Source organism: Sylvia atricapilla, chromosome 16 (assembly GCF_009819655.1).
Source record: "Sylvia atricapilla isolate bSylAtr1 chromosome 16, bSylAtr1.pri, whole genome shotgun sequence".
In the NCBI taxonomy this organism is placed as follows: Eukaryota; Metazoa; Chordata; class Aves; order Passeriformes; family Sylviidae; genus Sylvia; species Sylvia atricapilla.
Genome location: NC_089155.1, coordinates 14194563 through 14216068, shown reverse-complemented (window position 1 = coordinate 14216068; position 21506 = coordinate 14194563). Strand labels below are relative to the sequence as shown.

General features: G+C 47.3%; 1 protein-coding gene across 2 annotated transcripts; it reads right to left on the bottom strand.

Annotated features, from left to right (window-relative positions):
• Positions 1–282: 282 nt before the first annotated feature.
• ADNP (activity dependent neuroprotector homeobox) lies at positions 283–18010 on the bottom strand. 2 transcript variants are annotated; one of them, XM_066330988.1, is made up of 7 exons: positions 17891–18010; positions 12447–12584; positions 11149–11194; positions 9775–10081; positions 7274–7386; positions 6152–6244; positions 283–4392 (listed from the first exon to the last, which is right to left on the bottom strand). In XM_066330988.1, the coding sequence occupies exons 3-7, from the start codon at positions 11185–11187 to the stop codon at positions 1291–1293; spliced, it is 3654 nt and encodes a 1217-aa protein (XP_066187085.1). In that variant the 5' UTR covers positions 11188–11194; positions 12447–12584; positions 17891–18010; the 3' UTR covers positions 283–1290. The 2 variants fall into 2 exon arrangements, with proteins under 2 accessions (XP_066187085.1, XP_066187086.1); XM_066330989.1 differs by lacking the exon at positions 11149–11194 and having other exon boundaries at positions 17891–18009.
• Positions 18011–21506: the final 3496 nt, after the last annotated feature.

Here is a 21506-nt window from a genome sequence, read left to right as displayed (position 1 = left end):
ATTCTCAGACCTCCTTTCCCCAGGAGACAGAACGAGCAAAGCAGTACAAGGCTATTTATAACTGTTCTACAGCACTGAACAGGAACAACACATTTCAGCCCAAGTTCTTCTGCAGATTCTCAATAACCTGGAAGGAGATAAGTATTCAGTAAGTACTAAACAGAGAGGCCCCAGCAGGGCTGGGGAGCACTTGGAAAAACGGAGGCAAGAAAGAAGGAATGAATAGAGTGAGGTGGGATTTACCAGCCGGGAATGGAGCACTTGCACGTAATAAAGCAAATATTTACATTAAGCACAATACAGCAATTTATTTAGATGCTTAAATGAAGAATACAAAGGGAAATAAAGATCACAAAATTATACATACTACAACAGTGTGTCATATATTAGATGGTATAAATGAATACAACACCTTGTTGGTGTTAACTAAAGAGAAAACTAAATATCCAAACCCAGCACTTTGTCTCCGTGTGCTGCTTCAACACAATACACTTTTATACAGATCTAAAAGGTGTCAAAATTAGTAGCTGCAAACTTGTTTCTTGCATGTGATTTTTCTTTTTTAGCTTAAAAGATTTCAGAAAATGGCTCTGAAATATGTTTGTCATCAGTTGTCATGTCAAGGATATTCAGAACAAGAAAATTCTATAATACAACAGAGCCCAGATATATTTTTATGTTGCTGGCCTCTGGTTGGAGATTGTACAAGGTTATGTGCAAAAACTAAGTCTGTCAAAATTGATACTAGAGCAGTCTCAAGCTTTGCTAGGGAAACTAGATACAGCATTTATTACACAGCAGGGCAACACTAAAAAAGAGAAACAGATCTATGATGGGTACACAAGAACAGTTCCATAAGCGTCACTTGAATAGGTCTAAAAGACTGTACAAATATACATTTCAACTATTCAGAATGATACATGAAAACTCCATTTCCCCAGAGTCTGCTATACAAGGCGCCGGGTCGCTGGCACGGCGCTGCCGGAGAGGGGCCTCTTGGAAAGACACAACTCAAACATGGACAAGGTGAAAAGGAGGGTTGAAAACGCAGATAAAACAATCCTCTGCTTTTTCTCCGTGTGCATTCTGGAGCCAGCAGCGAATCCGTTTTCACATTAAGTTACTGTGCTCATCCCCACAGGCGCTGCCAGCCCCCGGGCTGACAGAGGGGTAAGTGCCTCCGGGCCAGGGCAGGGCAGGGCAGGGCAGGGCAGGGCAGGGCAGGGCAGGGCAGGGCAGGGCAGGGCAGGGCAGCAGGCCCCTGGCAGTGCCCCCGTGGGGCAGAGCCTCTCACGCCTGCTGGCTGCTGAGCTCCACCCCGGGCAGGCTGCCGTGCATGGGCTCGGCCCCCACGGCCCCGAAGCCGTCGCCGTCCTCGCTGTCCATCGTGCTGCTCTGCCACTCCATCTGCTCGTTGGCCAGGCTCTCCTCCAGCTCGGAGGAGTTTTTCCATTGAGACTGGTCCTTGGACCAAAACCCTTCTACTTTTCCATAGGAACGATTCTTCCACTTGGACTGTTCTTCATCGCTTTCAGATCCACCCCCCTTGGCCTCCACGGTGGGTTTACTGCCCCTGGCATCTTCACTTTGGGAAGATTCATCTGTCCACACTTCTGGTTTTACCTCCAACGCGTTATCTTCAAAATCCGAAACCTGCTGGGAGCCGGGCCCGCTTTCGGACTGGGAAGCTCCATCCTTCCATTCCACTGCATCATCCTGGTCACCTTCGCTGTCTGAAACATCACCTACCAGTTTCGTTGGCTCTTCGTATTTAGAGCTTTCCTCTTGTTTTTGCTCAGCCTTCTCTGAAGACTGTAACGTGTTCTCCTCCGTGATTTCCTTGGCTATGCAGTCCTGGGGGTTCTGCACTGCGCTGTCAGACGAGGCTTGCCCACCCACGTCAGAGACATTCTGCCCAAAGGGACTGTGGCTCTCGTTGTATTCCTCCTCTAGGTTTTCGTAGCTGTCTGAGGAACTGTCATTGTCTTTTTCTAAGTTGATTTTTTTATCAACAGTCTTACTGACATTGACTCTGGAATTCTTCTCGTCGTGGTTTTCAAACAGCCATTCAGCATCAAAATCCATCTCGTGTTTGACTTTGTTCAGCTCTTTCATGTTGAAGCCCAGCAGCACCCCAGGTTTGTATTTTTCACAATCCCTAACGCATTTCTTCCTTTTGTTGCTGAAGTGAGATGCGATATCAGATTTCCAGAGCCACAAACTGGCCGCCAGCTTCTCGATCTCCCTCCGAGTGGGGTAGGGCTGCTTATTGAAATACTTGGTAAGAAATGTTTTCCTGGCTTCGTACGAATCATCTTCGTGACCCTTGGGGTCCAGTGCTAGAACTACAGGTTCTTCAGGCTTCTCCTCAAAGGCAGAGGGGGAGTCATCGTCGTCCATCTTCCTCTTCTTCATCATGGGGAAGTCCATGTGCTCGTAGGAGCGTTTCATGGGCGCGGCGGCGGGGGACTGGCCCAGGCGGGACGAGGTCCCTTTGTCCTGCCCGTTCTGGGTCTTGCCCACGCCCCTGCAGTGCACCAGGTGCAGCGTTATGGTGGAGGCCGTCATGTTGCTCGTGTACACGCCCAGGCAGTGGATGCACTTGTAGGTCAGCTTCTTCTCCACGGGGTGAACCGTCTGAATGACCTGGTGCCTCTCCCGGAGGTGATGTGCCAGCGCGTCAGAGATGGGGCCTTTTAGGATTGAAAAGCACAGAGGACACAGGGTTTTCCCCACGTCTTTTTTGTAGGGCACCGCCGCTTGCGGAGAGCTCTTGACGGGTATGTCAGACTTCTCCTGGATTTTGGGCTGCGGCTTCTGCGGGACCGGGGGCGTGTTCTGGGCGTGGTAAGCTACGGATTCGGCAGGAGCGTCGCGCAGGTTGTAGGTGGTGACGAGGAGGTGGATGTTCGTGTGGCTGCCCTGCTGCAAGGTCAGATCAAAGGTCAGCGTGGAGTCAGTCTTAGGTCCCATCTCCTCGTCCACGTGCACCATGCGCATGTGGGCGGCCATCTTCTCCACGTCGTTGAAGGTGGAGCGGCAGTAGGGGCAGGAGAGCCCGTGGATCAGCATGTGGTTGAGCAGCGTGTCCGTGGGCAGGTAGCGGTTACAGTAGAGACATTTGCTCGTGAAGTTGTGGATTTTCATGATGTAGTTGGCCACCGCAGGCACCTTCTCAGCCTTGTGCTCCTTCTCAAAGTGGACGCTGTACACGTTTTCGGGGAACAGCTCGTTGCAGATTGTACAGATTTTCCACTTCTGCGTGGACGAGGTGTTGACGGCGGAGGGACCTGTAGCAGCCACGGGGGATTTGGAGCCAGACTGGCCCAGGGCTCTGGACGCTGCCTGGGACTGCGACAGCGACGTCTGTTTGAGCTGCGCCGACGACAGCGAGGAGGAGTTGGCAGACTGCAGCGAGTACCTGCCCGAGGCCTGGGACCTCTGCTCCCCTCCCAGAGTGTAAGGCCTTCCATTGCCACTCGCTGAAAACTGTTTCATGCTCTGTGATTGTTGGGATAGAGAAACGGGTGCGTTGCCACTGAGGCTGAGCCTCCCCCCTGGCTGACCCACGTAACTGGGGGGTACCGATTTAACCCCGTAATTGTTCTGCTGTAGGTGAACGTTTGACATCATGTTGACTCCTGCAGAATTTAACGTGGGCTTTGGTATAGTGAGTCTGTTCATCATCTGCTGCGACGAGAGCGAGCGGACGCTGCCAGCAGAGAGGGCTCCCATCCTCTGAGGGAGTCCCATAGGCTTTTTATCCTGGGGTTTGGGAGCTATTAGCATCAGAGGTTTAGATCTGGGGACCACCACGTTGGTGTGCCCAATCATTGCCGTGACCTGGTATCCGATCCGCTCGTGGTCTTCGATCACGTGCTGGACTAAAGCTTCGTAGGATTTCGGCATGAAAAGGCATCGTTTGCAGTGGATACCCCCCTCCTCTCGGGCACTGGAGCTCAATGGAACTGCACCATTGAGGGACTTTTCACCTCCCTTGGCTATGTAAGGAGCAGCAACGTGCTGAAAATGTTCCCTGTAAATGTGCTTTCGAACGATTTCGTAGAGCGGGTCACGGTAAGTGCACTTCTTACAGTAATAAACAGCTTGTTCCACACTGTCAGCCTGCTTGGGTTTAAGGCTCTCGTGTTTGTTTTTATCTTTGAATGTGCTGATGCCTCCACTCGGTGTATTGGCATTGGGAGCGTGGAATATTTTAATGTGCGTTTCCAAAGTCTTTTTGTCGGCGTTGAAGGTACAGTAGGGGCAGTTGAGCAGGATCCTGTTCTCAAAGTCTTCGCTGTGAACATTCCGGAAGTGGCTTTTGTAGGCTGAAAAGAACTTCGAGGAGAAGGGACATGCACTGCAGCAAAAGGGCTTTGTCCGATAGTCCTTGAACAGAGAACAGAGCACAGACTAAATATCCAACAGCACTTCCCAGCAAAGTAACACCCACGATATTCTCCACACAACCTGCCTAAACAATACCCACGAGCCCCCCTGCAACTGTCTCAGACCTTCAATTCACTTCTCTCCCATTTGTGGCCTGCAGATCAGGCCCTAAAAAGCTGATCACATGAACATACACACGATGTGGTCAGTGCCAAGGGGTCCCTCCAGGGTTCAACCATGACCTTGGCAGGTGAGGCTGACTCAGAAGTGTCTTTCCCTATCAGTCACAAAAAGCCTCCTCCCTGCAGCTGCAAGAAAAGGTCCCTGTAAGCTCCTTTCTGGGGGATAGCCAAGCAGGGCTGTTTGAGGAAATGGGACTGTATCCAGATGAGATACTGGCCACCTGCATCTGCCAAACTTTATAGATACAATATGGATCTGTAACTGGAGCTATTTCAGTGTCTTTATCCATTACACACTTTAATAGCAAAGATGGAATTCCAAACCTTTTTTTTGTGAACAAAATGATTTAAGCTTACCACGATACAGGCTATACAGACCCTTAAATCCACCAAGCCCCTTCCTTGTGATCAAAGCCCCAACCTCATTTTTGAATCACTCTCAAATGAGGAACAAAAAGGAATTTGGGAATTTCACCCTTGCAGTTTGCCTGCAGCTTTTGTCCCATTTAACACGATGCCAATGCAGCTCTTGTCAACTGCTATAGCACAGTCTGAAGTGCCATTAGCCTCAGGGACAGCCACAAGCAGCCTGGCACTTCAGGTAGGTAACACAGGGAACTCAGGGTTACAGAGATTCCTCCTGAGTACTGAGCTACACACAGGTCACAGGTGAGGGAGCTGGAGAGCTGCACTTTCCTCTGCAGAACAAAGCTGGAATATCTGCTCTGGCCACCTGCTGAAGCCTCACACTCCTGGTGGACGGGCCCCAACAAACCAACCAACGAGGAGCTGGCTCCTTTTATATGTACAATTTTTATTCTGGGTTATCTAGGAAAAGGGACATCAGGGTATTTTATGCAAGACAGTACTAAATGGTCATTTTCAGACTAACAGCAGGAATCCTGCACAGGATGGGTCCCAGTTTCCTCTGGGAGAGCAGTACCTGAGCTCTGAGGGGCTCACACAGGGACTCCTTTGCAGAGAGGTCTCTGACCTGTCACTGCTGGGGTGACTCTGTCCTGCAGCCCCAGCAGAGGCTGCTGCAGGTCACACCACTGCTGGAACCAACAGCATCATTTCCTCCCTCCACTGCTGCCTCAACTCACAATTCCTTCATTACCAGCTCAGAAACATGACAACAGCAGGACTGCCAGTGTCCCTGAGCTGCTGTGCAGATGTGGGACACAGCCTGTGGCACCCAGGACTGCACTGACAGTGACCCTCCACTGAGCAGCAGAGTGTCCAGTCAAACAGCTTTGGAAGGGATGGAAACCAGGAATAAGCCATTGTGAACTGTGCTAGGCTTGGGAACAGGTGGGAATGGGCTCCCAATGTGCAGCTGTTTGACTTGAGCAAGGCCCCATCATCTGCAGTTCTGGCCACCCAGGCTCTGAGATACACACCAGGAACAGCTAAACAGAACTAAGGAAAAAGCACGTAGCTTTTTGCTGTCCCTTGGGCTGCCAACACCTGAAAATCCGTGAGGAAAACTGCAGGAAAAGCTCTTGGCATGTCTGAGAAATGCCCTTCAGCACAACCCATCTCCAGCCTCAGTGTGAACTGAAACTCTTACCAACCTGGTTTTTTGTAAGCGATGGGTCCCACAGTCCCACATCCTCCCACGTAGTGTTCTTCAAATAAAAGTCATTAGGTTCAAACTGCTTAAAATCCTGGAGAAGGGAAGATGGGAAGAGAGGACAGAGAGTCAGAACCAAGGCCCAAGGGCTCCCTTAAGCAATCCCTGAGCAGCCCTGCACCCTCCCAGCTGCTGCTGGCCACGGCAGAGACCATCACTGGGGGAGTTTGGGGGCACCTCCTGGGAGGGGGAGAGCTCTGAATACTCTCCACATCACAAAACACCTGCAGAATGTCTTCACCACTCATCCTCCTGACCAATCCAACACTGTAGTTATAAACTCATCTCATTCCAACAGCAATCCTGGAGAAAAGTGTTCCCAAATTGATGAGTGGCTTTGGGTTTTTTTGGCTGTTTCTTCTGGGAGTGGTGGTGTGGTATTTATTTCGTTTGATTGGTTGGCTTTTAATTAATTTCACACAGGAAGCTTTTCAAGCTGGACATGTGTGATGTCCAGACACCCAATTCTTATTAAAAAAAACTATCTTATGAAGCATTTCTTTAGCATTTCACCTTTGGCATGAAGTCAGCAGCACATAAAGACTCAAAAATAACACTTCCACTGAAATGAATACTGCAAGTAACCTTGTGCCAGTTCAGAATTCTCCTCTTAAACATGGGACTTGCTCCACAAATGCTGCAAGCATTTGTGGCATTTCTTTCTTACACATCTCACTTAAATGCTCTTTAAAGGGACACTGAAGGAACAGGCAAAGCCAAGTGATGGAGCTTGTCCAGAAGAGCAGCACAAACACCCTTCCCTTGCAGGAACTGACCCAGGCACAGAGGTGATTCTGAAACTTCAGCACAAACACTTCCTGAAAACCTTTTCTGCCCCAGCATCCCACATCATTCCTGGCTCTTCCACCATTCCTGGATTTCAGCAGCCACTAATATTTCTAAAAGTGTTTACATGTACATTATATCTCAAGTTCCTAATGAACTCCTACTTTGTGTGGAACCTAAACAGGTCTAAAAATAAATCATGGCACACACAAAATATCTCCCTGACCCCTTAACTCTGCAGCATTTTAGCTCTAACCCTTGGAGGTGCCATACTTACTTCTATATGCTCTTTACAGTATTCCAAACCAATGTCACTAAGTATTTTTTTCACAGTTTTCCGGGCCTTTCTTAAACTGCCAAGGTTGTTGACAGGAAGTTGGAACATAGTTTCTATTGGAAAAGAAGAGTAAGAGAAAAGGTTTAAGTCAAATGTGTTTTGTCTGATAGTGCTGCATTTTTAATTATCAGTAATTCTGCTTCATTCCTCCACAGAACTGGTCCCAGAGCTGCACCACTCCCTAACACACTCTTACATTCTCTGGTTTGCTCCTTGCTGAGGCTGCCCATGCAGAGGGCACCTCTAAAACAGCAACAAATTGATCAAAATACTGCTTGATATCAAACAGCTGATTTCAAAATGCCACCGAACTTCTTCACCAAAGAAACCAAATGCTTTCTCTTAATTCCTGGGTCTAATACAGCTGAACATGCCACAGGTACCATGATATACAGAAATTCAAAGCAAGCCAATTATGTACAACTGCCTGAAAACACCATCTCTGCTCTATCTGCAGCATCTTCCTGCCTCTGGCCTTTGCCTGCCTCAATCCAATTTTAAAGACATGAAATTTCCTGGATCTTCCTATCACCACCCATCCTAACAGGACAGACCTAGATCCTTACACCTGAAATGTGAACTTTTAAATGTCAGCTTTTAACATCAACCTTACTTTGCAAGTTCTGCTGGACAGCTGAATCCAACTCACCTAATATAACAAAACTCTTCATCCTTAGGCAAATACAGTTCATTTTATTTAGGAAATGTCTGACTATTTGATCATAGTGAGTGGAGAGCCAGATACAGTCTGATATTATTACAGGCTGTGACTACAACAAGAGCTTTTAGCATCTCCATCCATTTCTATTTACAGCAAGTAACTCCAATTGTAATGTAAACATCACTCTGCTGGCACCTCCTTGGATGAGGACATAAAAGCAGTTGGGATTAAGCAGCCCCTCAAATAATCATCTAGGCATTAATGCTGCTCTGGAAATGAGGCATCCTTTATCTGACCAAAAGCTGATGTTTAAGGGAAGACACCTGGAGCATGTCTGACCACATCAATCCACACTGAAGTGCTGGGTGGAATGAATAGATGACTGTTTAAAACCCCAACAGCACCCTGTTGGGAAAGGCTGGATCTCCAGGTGCCTCAGAAGGCAGATCCCAAAGCTCTCCCTCATGTCTTGTGTGTGTGTACACAAACTGACTGCACCAGCCACAAGGGAATGGCAAAGGAAGCACAGAGTGACTGTGAGCAGTGTCTGGAACCTTCCTTTGCTCTGTTTGTGCATTCTCAGCATAAAGGTCTTGTCCACAGCCAGGTACTGACTCCTAGAACTCAGACTCCTATAATTAAATAGCCAAATGGAAGCAGAAAAGACAAGCTATCAAAGAGCAGAAGATGACTAACTTTGAAGCACCGTACTCAAAGTTCTCATTTCACATTTGCAACAGCGAATGCTTTCTTCACTCCATTTGTGTGCCAGAGCACAGATCCCCTCTCTGACCTCAGCCCCAGCACTGCACTCTGACCCCACAGGAGCTGTGCCCTCAGAGGGAGGAACACCAAAGCCCCATAGCAGTCACATCACCAGAGGGGACAGAGGACAGAAAGACTGCACCTGTCTCTACACTGCAAAAGCTGTTTCAGTGTAGTGAAATCTTAATTCTTCAGCGGGTCTTTGGTACTTTGGCCCTGCTCAGGACCCTCTCTGATGCCCCAGGGAAGAGGTGTTGGGCAGGAAATGGGGGATGTGCCAGGGATCCAGGGGCAGCCACAGCTTCTCTGGGATACCTCTACCAGGACTTCAGAGGGAAGAACTTCTTCTTCATGTCTTCTCATTTCTTCTTTTTCTCCCTTGTGCTGAATGACTCTTAATAGCAATCCATGAAATTTACACTTCTGTTCAACTTCTGCTAAATAACTGACCTCAGAATAAAACTGTGGAAGTGATTACATCCCTCTTAGGAACATTATTTAAAAGAATGCAATAAAGCATCAGTTTTACCTTCTCTTACGAGCACATGAGGTTAACCCTTCCCTTCCTAATGCTCTCATTTATTCCTATCATGAAGATTGAGAAAACCTGAGCATTTTGGTGATCTGACAAGCAGAATTACCAACTACAGTGTTGAACAAAGCATTAGGTGTGAACAAGTGTGCAAAACAGACATTTCTATAAACAAGGTGCAAACCCAGCCTGTTCTGTCCCATCCTGACTGTGAGTTCAGACATACTCAGCTCAATCTTGCCTCATTAAAATAATCAGCAGTGCAAGAACTCTAGCTCATTAAAGCAGATTTTAAATCAATTTTAAACTAAAAGACACCATTAGCTGTTATTTCTGTGCACACTTATAAAACACAACTGCTGTTCCTCTCTGTTTTCCCCTCTCCCCCTCATCATCCTCTGCTGCCTCACAAGGTCCATCCTTTCCGTGCTCTTTCCCCCTCTCCTCCTTCCTTTGCTGGTCCTTGTCCTCCTTGGTCCTTACCTCGCTCATTTTCCCTCTTCTCCTCTTCCCTGTGCCAATTCATAGCGTCCACATTCTTCCGTCGTTCTCTCTCATCCTGTCTCCACCGCTTCTTGATATCTTTGTCCTTAACTTGCTCATTTTCTCTCCTCTTCTCATCATCCCTGTGCCACTTTATTGTTTCTGCGTTTTTCTGCGGCTCCACGCTCCTTTTGAGATAGTCTTGTCGCCTCCTCCTCTTTTTTAACATATCCCTTTCCCTGGCACGAGCCTGCTTTTCTTTCTGGGAAAGAAAAGCTTTACGGGGCATCATGAGCTGCTGCTGTACCTGCAATAATACCATGGAATAATGCACTCCACACATGCACAACACGTCGTTTGGAGCTCCACGCTTCACACACTCAGTCAAGGCAATGCCCTGCTCCTCCTCTTCCCTCCTGAGCCTGGGCTGGCCGGGAGCTGTCAGGCCAGGCAGGGCAGTGACCCCAGAGCCCCGGCTGAGCAGTGGCATTTGTGTCCCCTCCCTGCAGCTCCTCCTCCCCCAGAGCCTTTGGCAGCCCCTGGCCCTGCTGCTCCTGCTGAGGAACGGGCTGTGTGTGGACAGAGGTGTGAAGGGAACTCGGGGACCTTCAGTCCTGTCTCCTCTCTTCCTGAAGAGGCACATTTAATCCAACTTAAAGGTGCTCGTTTTTCTTTCCAGACCTCCACCTCCACTCAATTTGGGTGAAAATGCCTCTCTTGGTTGGGAGGAGGGAGGGGGGATTAGGAGACAAGCCACAATCTGAAAAATTGTGTAAGCTTTGTTTCCTGGGGAAACCTGGCCAAAACATTTAACTGCAGTTAATGAAATAAGTCCTGACTCATCTACCCAGACTTCCTCCAAGTGTGTTGTGTCTTGCTATGAACAAAGGGAAAAACAAAACAAAAATACACTATTTACTTGGAGTCTCTGCTGACAGCATTCCTGAGGGGTGGGGCTTCTTGGCGTTGGTGTTTTGAAGCTTGGGGCTTTTAGTTTCCAAAGGTGTCAGTGGAGACTACATTTAACAAATTGGTTTTACTTTTGGTCATTTCTCTGTAGTCACCCAGTGCATTCACATTTTCAAATGTAACAGTGTTAGCACCTGCAATTCTGAAATCATGGAAGAATTTATACCATTATTGATAACCTTTAAATATTTTTCTGCACACACTGAGCAATGTTTCAGAAATGGCAAAACTGCAGTTGTAGGCCAGGTTTGAGGGGTTTTGGCTGGGTTTTTGTTAAGTTTTGAAGAAAGATTTGCAGAGGTCTAATCAAAAAGAAAACTGCAGAAAGGACAGAGTTACTAGATTACAATACTTAAGCAAAGCCTAAAACAAAATGAAACAAATGTACTTTTAAAATTTAGCTACCTTATGAAAAGCACTTGTTCCCAGCATGCAATACTCCATCTTTTTCCTACAGAAAAAGCAGTGTTTCAAACCCTTATTCTAAAAGCTGTTCCTTTCCCCTACAATACACCCCACCCCACACACTTAAACCCTCTGCTGTGGTCCATTGCCTTTGTTAGGGCTGTATCATGATCCCATGGCTTTCCTCCCAATAATTCAACCCCAAATTTCTTAATATCCATAATAAAGCTAAAAGGGAAGGGCTGCAGCAGAGTCAAACACCATAATCAAAAAAATTCATGCAGCGTGGTAACACATTAGTACATAAAATTCAGATTATGCTAAAGATTACTTCATTAAAAGGGTAGCTGGGTTTGGGTATTAAATATTTCTCAATAACAGTTGGCATTAAAATCAAAAAGCAACAGGAACCCAGGATCAGCATCCTCAGTGCAACCCAGACACTGCAAATCTGTACCACAGTTTCAGTTCTCTGTGGGCTGGGTGCCAGCACATTACTGCTGTTTACTAGAGCAAACTTAACTCATTAACTCTGCAAATGTACATTATCATTATAGTTTTATCAGTAACCTGGTACAATTTCAATAACAATAACATGAAGTCAATTGCAGGTGAAACACATCATGCAAATGCTTCTCCCTCCCTCACCCAAGGCCGGTACCAACATTTCAATCTGTCCTTGCTGTATTTTCTTTCATTTGCTTTTGAATGGTTTGTTGTTGAGGGGGTTTCCCCCCTTGGTTTTATAGTTTCACAGGATTCTTCCCTCCCTTTAGACAGCCCACTTTGATCAGTTTATAGACAAATGATAGAAAATACCTTAAAAAATAACATTTCAGCTGAATTTCCAAAACTAAACATTTCACTTGAGATTCAAATAAGTCATGTCATATTCCAAGGAATAACTTAAAGGGACACCCAACTTAAACTGCAGATCTCTAACTTCCCTGTCCCAAGTCAGAGGGTTTCCCCCAGTTGGTTTAGCATTTCAGAGTCACTTCTCCTGCAACCTAAAGGAGCTTTCACTTTTACTTCTGATGGTTTTAAACTGTCAGAAGAGGGAAATTTTGAAACCAGGAAACAAATTAATCTGCAGTGAAACTGCCAGAGTGACTGAACCCAAAGCCCCCAACTTCTCTATTTCTCTAGAGCCCAAGTTGGTGTTCCTTTAAGTTCAAAATGTCCAAACCTTAGAATGAACCACCAAAACTATCCCTGCAACTACTTTTTGCCCATAGCTAGCCAAATGGAAATCTTTGCTGTCCCCGTGTCTGTGGTACTTCTGATGAGGCATTTACCTCCGAAATGAATGGTGCTTGGGCGTCTCAGACTCATTGGACAAGTTTCAAGCACAAGCCTCCACAGCCAAGTCTCCTTGCAGAAGGCCCCCAGGGCTCTGTCACACCAAAGCCCGGGCACAGAGCAAGGCTCATATCCTGCTGAGAAAAGAGCACACACAAGACAGAAGAGCTGTGATAAGGGCGGTCTCACATCGATAAATAGGTACAAACCGCAGCCCTGTGCCTCTGCTGGGGCTGCAGGTCAGAGCAGGTTTGTGCTCCAGCACCCCATTCTGCTGGGGGATGCTGCCCCAGGGGGGCTGCAGAGCTCAGATTTCTGCTCAGGTACCCAGTGCAGAGCCCGGGAATGCTCCTGCCCACACTCCATCCACCCTCTGCAGTGCCACCATGTGCACCTCAGCTGAGCCATCAGCACCACAGCACAGCTCACCTGGGGACCCCAGGGACACTGCCACCATCCTTGGATGCTCCCATACAAACAGGTCCCACCCTACATGACAACGGGACACCAAACAGGTGACAAGGCCCTCAGCCACAGCCCTGGGGACACACAGTGCCCTGGGAAGCACTCAGATGGAAACTGGCAGAGGATGGGAAGTTTGGGGGAATGGCACAGAAATGATCACACTTGGTTGGAAGGCTGACATCACCCATGGACAGAAAAGCCAGTCTTGTACAGACTGGAAACACGACACGTAACATTAGAACCATGAAATCTGTGAAACGACCAAATCTAAAGTTTATAAAAGCAAAACTTGTTGAGTCATTAATAATTACTCTGCCAGGGAATAAGGCAACATAAATTGTTAGATTTTAATCTCTTGATTACTCAGATAGAACATCCACAGCTGAAGTACAGAGTGCTTTTTCTTGGCAAATATGATTCCAGCACAAAACACTACAACATTTTAAGAAATTAAAAAGATAACATTCTTAAAACACTTCACATGGCAGCAAAACTGAATATTGGAATATTGCATGTGCTCTAGCAAGAGCATCACCCATACCTGCAGCCCTGCAAGGATGGATGATGGGATATTTTGTTTCACACAGGATCATGAGTGACTGGAAGGCAGACTGTGCCCCTGTGTGTCTACAAGTCCCAAATGAACTCTCTCTCTCCCAGGGAGTCCTCCCTGCAGCAAACACACTTCTGGGTGAGGAGCCATCAGCCTCGAGAGCAGATCAGTGGCAATTACTGCATCAGGCTGATGATACCGAGCTCAGGGAAGTACTTCATCCCATGCTGGGTCTCCCAAATACTGAGGATCATCTCCCTGTGCTGCTGACAAGGATCCCCAAGCATCTGGCATGCTTCTTACTTCATCATCTGAATCCTTTTGATTTTAGGCAGTATTTTGCCAGCATTTCAAGCTGAAGAAGTTACTGGTTTATATCTAACAGTCCAATACAGAATCACACATCAGAGCCTGCAGCAGCTCTTGGCTCAGGGGCGAGATGAAACAAGACTTGCTTTCTTGATACTTTTATTTCCCCAGTCCAGCTGCTTTTGAAACAAGGTAATTTTTAACAATTCACCCAGCAAACTGTCTTTGGTAGCTCGCTCCAAAAGCCCGCCATGAAACAAGATTTGCAGAGAAGGCTGCTAGGGCAACACTGAGTGAATCTCCTAAAATACAGGGAAAATATGCAAGGAAATGAACCTGCGGTTCCCACAGCAACAGAAAAGCTGCCTCTCTGTGTCTGCAGGTTAAATGATGCTCTGTGTGTGCTGGTGTAGAATATTCTATAGTCACATGAGGACAGTGATGGCCTGGCCCTGGGATCTGACAATCCCAGGACAGCTGAGCGAGGACCAGTGATAGCCAGGGAGCATAAGGCTTATCTCAGGGAGGGGTGAAACAAAAAAAGGTGTACAGGTATGAGAGAGAAGAGAGAATTTGGGAGAACAGAAACTACTGAGAGCTTCCTTGAAAGTAAGAGCTGCAATTAATTCTCTCTCCTCCCCGCACCGAGCGATTGAAGAGTCTGTTCCAACACACCTCTCACTGGCTGACATTGAACATTTTCACTTTCTTCCATTGGACTCTCCCCTTTCTTCCTTATTTAAGCATTTCTGGCCTAGTTTTTGGGAGGGCTGTGCACCCACACTCCAGTGAAGGTAATGAGATTTGCAGTTCAGCAGCACATCTGAAATGCCAGACAACCGAGGCTCCTTTGCAATGCGCTGTAATCCTGGAGGGAGCCTGTTTTGTAACAGTGACATTTCCAGCAGGGAGCACTCCCTGAGCCCGGCCCCTGGGCCACCTGCAGCAGGAACCTCCTGCCCAGAGCAGGGTGGGCTCTCAGCTGCTCACAGCTCAGCTCCAGAGGGGGTTTGGGGTGCAGAGCCTGCTCTGAGTGAGCCCCACCCTCCTGCTCGGGTCTGTACCCAAAACAGCACGGGGCACACGAAAGAGGAATCAACACAAACCCCCTGAAAAGCTCAGCTTTAAAACTGAGATTATTGAACTGATGGAAATCCCCAGCTGCAGGTTGCTACCTGGACAGAGCACTGTAAGACCTGAGCCACGCTGTGCACAGGACACACTCCAGCTCTCCCTCACAGGCAAACAGGCAATTTGTTAACAGCCCCTTTGTCAAAAAGCCAAAGATTTAAAAATATTAAAAACCACTTCAGAGATTAGATCAGCAACTTCCAAAACCAGTTTCAAGTAGTGTGTCAAAACAAAAAGACCATTTCACACCACTTCTCAGGGCACCCTACACAAACATGGCCTCAGGAGAGAAGTCCATCTAAAATGTGGTACTAGAGAAAACCACCTTATCCTTGGGAGGAAATTCTGAGCCTAAAAACTTCTAACATCCTGATTCAGTGGTTGCAGGCAATTTTCAGCAAAGGTTTATGAAACTCTGGTTTATACCTTTTTGTTTGGGCTTGCTGCCTGGCCTCAGCTTGACTCTTGCATTAAGAACTCCCAGCTTCCCATCCAAGGAAGAACTATGGAAGGCAGTTGTAGTGAAAGGAATCAGCAAGGCTGATACACCTCAGCCTCCATTCATTCTTTACTTAAAGGCTAGAAAAGCACCTTCTGCAGCCCAGCAGACAGGGATCTCCTAAGTCATTCACACACTTCTCATTCTTGCTCAATTTCTGGAATTTTCCACTGGAGCCCGAAGCTCCATCTGGTGGGTGTGGACACTCACTGCAAAACTGAGCGGGAATTAACTGTTTCCTCATCAACTTCACCTCAGCAGGAGGAGTCCTGGGCACTGAGGCACCTCTGTGCCCCAGTGTGAAACACAAAATGGGCACGTTTTGATTGCTCTGGGAAGCACAACTGCTCATTTCTGTTCTGATGAACAACTTGCCTTCCCTAGGCTCTGCTGGGAACTCCTGTGGGGCTTCTGATTTTGAGCGTGTAGGCTGAGGTATGTTAAAGAATGCTGGTAGCTGAATGTTTTCTGGGGGATCTTTTCAACACACATGATAAAGGCCACATCGACTCTGGTAACCTCTAGTGCATTCTGAAAAGCACTTTGAAACCATGTCCATTCTCTAGGGCATAGGAAATCGAGAATTAGAGGTACCCACAGCTCCACAATTAGGCTTGCACACCTCCTGACATCTTAGGGAATATCTTTTGTGACTGTTCAAGACCTCCACAGATAAATGTTTATATGCACACAACACGGGCAGTTAAATCAATATTCAACACACATCCTCAGTGTGAGAGCCAGGCTTGTTCAGGGCTATTTCTAAGAGATTTTGGTGTGAAATGCAATAAAGCCTGCACATCTTGCAGAAATTTGAAATCGAGACTGGAGATCATTGAAGCACAAAGGATATTATTTGCTTACACCATGATATCCACACTTCAGTGATCAGGAAAAAAGGCTGCATGAATATGCTCTACAATTCCAAAATAGTCCTCATCTAGACTGTAGCTAAGCATGAACAATCCCAGAGTAAAAATAATTTTGGAAATAGAAGCATGATTAACGAATGAGCAGTTACCATTTAAATTAAATCAAGAATCATCTTAAAATTTTCAACCCAAAGCTGACAAAAACCACTTGTGTAATTAAACAAAGCAGCACAGTAGTCACTGTAAAACGTGCAAGAACAAAGCAAATAATCAATATACACGTAATTTATGACTGGATTGCACCGACTGGGAAACTGCAAGTGAGAACAGTCCCTGCCCTGTGCGTGGTGCTCCCTGACCAGCCCTGCCCACAGCCAGAGCAGAGCCTGGGGCAGGCACAGCAGTGCCCTGGGGACAGCAGCTCCTTCCCGCACCCAAACAGCCGCTGGGCCCCGGCCAAGCCCCGGGGCAGCAGGAAACTGCCCTGCCCTGCCCTGCCAGCTCCTGCACACACAGACAGCGCACACACGGGCACAGGGACACACACAACAGACACACGGGCACAGGGACACAGACAGCACACACACGGGCACAGGGGCAGGCACAGAGACACAGCACACACACAACACAGACAGGCACAGAGACACAACATACACACAACACACAGACAAGCACAGAGACACACAACACACAGCACACACAGAGGCACATGGATGGGCACAGAGACACAGACAGGCACACACAACACACACGGACACAGAGACACAACACACATGCACAGAGACACACAGAAATCACAGCACACGCACAGACAGGCACACAGACACACAACACACACACAGACAGATACACACACAACAGCACAGATACACACACACTGGCACAGATACACACACACTGGCACAGATACACACACAACATACACACACAAGACACACAGACAGGCACAGATGCACACACAAGACACACAGACAGGCACAGATGCACACACAACACACACAGACAGGCACAGATGCACACACAACACACACAGACAGGCACAGATACACACACAACATACACACAGACAGGCACAGATACACACACAACACACACTGGCACAGATACACACACAACACACACTGGCACAGATACACACACAACACACACACTGGCACAGATGCACACACAACATGCACAGGCACAGATACAACACAGACACACACAGGCACAGACACACATACGCACACACTCAGACAGGCACAGACACACTCACACATACACACACACACACTCAGCTATTCACACCCAGAGCAGCCACAGGCAGGGCTGTGTGTGAGGGACAGCACAAACCAGCACACAAAAGAGCACACCAACACTTTCCCCAGCTCATCCAAAGCCCCGCCAATCCAACTGTCTCAGACAGCAGATCCATCACATACTGGAGGGATCTCGCCAACTGGCTGCATCTGAGTTTTCTGAGGGTAAAAATAGGCACTGAAGGAGGCTGGGGCTGCTTGTTTTCCCTTGCCTTACACTCCACACACGCGAGGCACCAACACTGCCATTACAACACGGGGGGAAGGCTGTAAACAAGAGCTCCAGATCAGTCTTACACTGCACATTTCTTACCTCTCTCCCTTCCTGTCTAAGCACAGCTCCCAAGGGCTCCAACCCCTGCCTACATTCCAGCGTTAGTCCACCTCAGCTACTGCTGTCTTCATCTGCCTCAGGAACCTTCCACAGGCAAAGGGCTTCACAGCAGCACCAATGGGGAGACAAAACAGAAGAGAAGATCACAAACTTCAGCTTGACTATTTAGGTGAAAAAAAAAAAAGCATTTTAAGACCACTGATCTTGCCCATTTAGATTTCCAGAGCCATTTTGTCCCCTGACTGTTGCTGCTGTGAAGCTGCATCACCACCAGCTTCCTTGGCCCAGCTGCAGCACAAACTGAGATCCAGAGTGCCATGAGAAATCTCTGCACACCAGAGGGACAACAGGGGCAGAGAAAGTGTTGGCTGAGACCTGAGAGGAGCTGGGGCAGGGAGGAAACAGCCCACACTGAAGGCAGGCTCGAGAGCAGGCCCTTTCCTCCACCTGCAGGACTGCAGAGTTGCAGTGCTCCCTCAAGGAACAGCTGCTCACACAGTTGCTTTATTTTTGTTTCTTATAAACTGTTTTAGATACTACTTGAGAAGTAGGTGTCAAACGAAAGATTTTTGCCATGTGATCTGCATATATCTGCAGGTGTGATGTGTCCACAGGGTCAACTGCACAGGCCTTGGACTCAGCAGCCACTCTCAGTTTTCATCTAAATAATCTTTAATGCCACCTTAAAAAAAAAATCAAAACAACTCAAAAGAGTAAGGATATAAATGGTGTAACTGAAAGTGACTCACTGCAGAAAAAATGGTATTTACTCCATTCTTACTCCAAACCATCAACCCTCATTCACATTCAAGAGCACTACAGAGAAATCAGAGACACTAAATACAAGTTCCTGTTTGCCTTATGACACCAGAGCTGCAGTGAAGCTCTGAACAATGAAGTTCTTGCCTTGAGGCACACGGCCCCCAGGTAGATAAACAGGAGTTACACCCTCTCAAGAAGCCTTTATTGAAATCTGGAACACCCATCTGATTCTTAAACCACACCTAAGTTCTTCCTGAAAGCTCCAAAGGCACAGGCCAACTTGGCCATGGTGCCCAGGAGAGCAGGGGCATTCCTCCCAAATGTGTCAGGTGAGGCAAAATAAACCTCCCACACATACCCAAGGTACAGGATTCCTTTTTAATAAAACTGAATTAACATCAACAGGGGTTCTTTTTCTTCCCGTGCAAAGAGACTCAGAGCAGCACCTTTCTTTGTCATTTCCATCTCCTACATTACCAAGAAACACCTCTAGCAACAGATTCATTTATATGAGCAGAACTATCCCCACATTAAAATTATCCTGTTACAATTATGTTCACAGGAACCATACCCTATATATATATATAAATCTGGGCACAGAGCAGCTCTTGACTCAATATAACAAAAAAAAAAAGGTGTGATGCTGTTTAGATACAGGCCAGCACAGTCAGCTGTTGCCTTTTTAAACAAGCATGTTGCATGCATCTTAAAGAAAACCAGCTCACTAAATGTAGCATTTTTAATATACAAACTCAGCTGAACTAATGACTTCTAAGAACTCCTGGATTTTGCCCATGCAGGTAGAGCAGCACCAGTGGCACCTGGGAAGGAGCACACTGAGCAGCTGCAGCCCCAGAGCTGTTCCCTGCCTCTCCTGGCACCTCTCCTCCAGTCTTTAAACTGCTCCTCCTCAGATCTCACACTGCTTTGTTCATTCCCAACGGAATTTGGTCTCCCTTTAACATCTCAGGTAGTGGAGCAAGGATAACTTTCCCTTTCTGAACCAAAACCCCACAAAAACCACCCCAATACATTTCCTATTAAGCTGCTAAATCTTCTTTGCAGCCACCCCAAAAGAAACACATTAACCCAGGAGCGCTGTCTTTGCTTCCACAAAATCACTTGTTTCAATTTCTTCCTTTGCACCAATCAAACCAGCTGCCATCTTAATAACAAGCTATAAAATACACATTTGAACTCTATGACTTCTGACTACTGATAAGATTCTGATACGTTTCCGTATTCCAGGAATCCTACTGTAAACTTCAGTGTTGACTTTCAGTATTTCTGTTATTACAGAGTGCTAAAGCTGAGCTGGCAATGATCCCCCAGTACTCAGGCTGCAGCGTGTGAGCAGCACACACAGAACTCACCTGGCCCACAACACTTTTGTGTCCTGCATTTCCCTACAGCTCCCAACAGCACAGGGACACAACCAATGAGTTTACACTTCACCCACACGCTGTGGCAACAACAGGGACCTCTGTGTCAGTGACAGGGAGCACTTCTGACCACTGCCAACTTCTGCCCTAAACACAGAGAAAACACATCAATTCCTCCTCTCAGCCTGAGCAGCACACACACCTCCCTGGGTGCTTAACACCGCAGGGCGTGAGCTTTCCAAAGCAGTCAGGAAGTTCCTCTCCTGTGAAGACTTTTCATCCCCGACCCTGACACCTGTCTGTCTCACCCTCCAGGCAAAGGAGTCACCTTTCCCCTTCCTCATCATCCAACAGCAGCCACCTCCCAAACCCAGCACAGCGAACCTCAGGCTCTTCATGACAACACACCCCGAAGCACAAACAGTGGTAACATAAAGAGATGCCTTCTACAAACCTGTCTGATGGACCAGCACTACAGCTGTAAACAGAAATTTTCTTTTTAGCAATGGGGCACTACAACTATATCAGCTTTCAGTGATCTCAGAGATGTCCCCTGGGAGCACCTCGTGTCTATTGGATGCCAAAAAGTCACTCTTGAATGCTAACTTAGAAATAATACTAAGTTGAGCAAAGGGCAGCCAACCACCAAAAAAAGTGCAAAAACATCTAGCTTAGTATCACTTTTGGAGAACAAGTTATTTGTTGTGTGTCAAAAACGACATCTGTATTCAAGTGAAGTTGGAAGTCTTTGCTGTAATAATCTTCAGAAAAGGTAACCATTATGTTACAATCCATCAGCATCTGGTGCAATTCTCTTAACAGGGTGTTTCTCTTCTGTTGTCTCCTTAAAGATTTCAGCACATATCATGGTAGATGTCCATCTACTGATATCAGATTACTGCCCAACATCTGCAACCACACATCTGCAGAGGAACCAAGCTTTGGTTTGGTTTGTTACTAAAAGCAAGGAAAAAAAAGCTTTTCTGTTTCTTTAGCAGACTGATCCATCTCTCTCACCTACAAGGATGACAGCTCGTGATTATGAGTTTGCAGAGTCCTGAAGTGAAAGTTTTCCCGAGTAGGAGACCCTGCAGGAGGGAGCACTGCTGGGGCACACGGGGCTGAGCTGCACAGCAGCCAGCTAAGGTCGGTCCACGCTACCCTGACCGCCGGGAATCCTCTGCCTCCGTTACCTCACACCTCCAAACAGAAACACAAAACAGCAGCAAAAATAAACAGAAACACAGCTAAGGAAAAAACCCCACAACTTGAGAAAAAGGGGGATTGCTCTACAAGGAACGCAAACCTCTTTGCCACCTACCAAACGCCTTAAACACACCCACCGAACACGGACCACCAACAGCCGGGAGGGCTCTGCCCTGCGCTCCCAGACAAAGCCCCTCCGGGCTGGCCGCACACCGGGGGTGTTTTGGGGGCTAGAGGTGGGACAG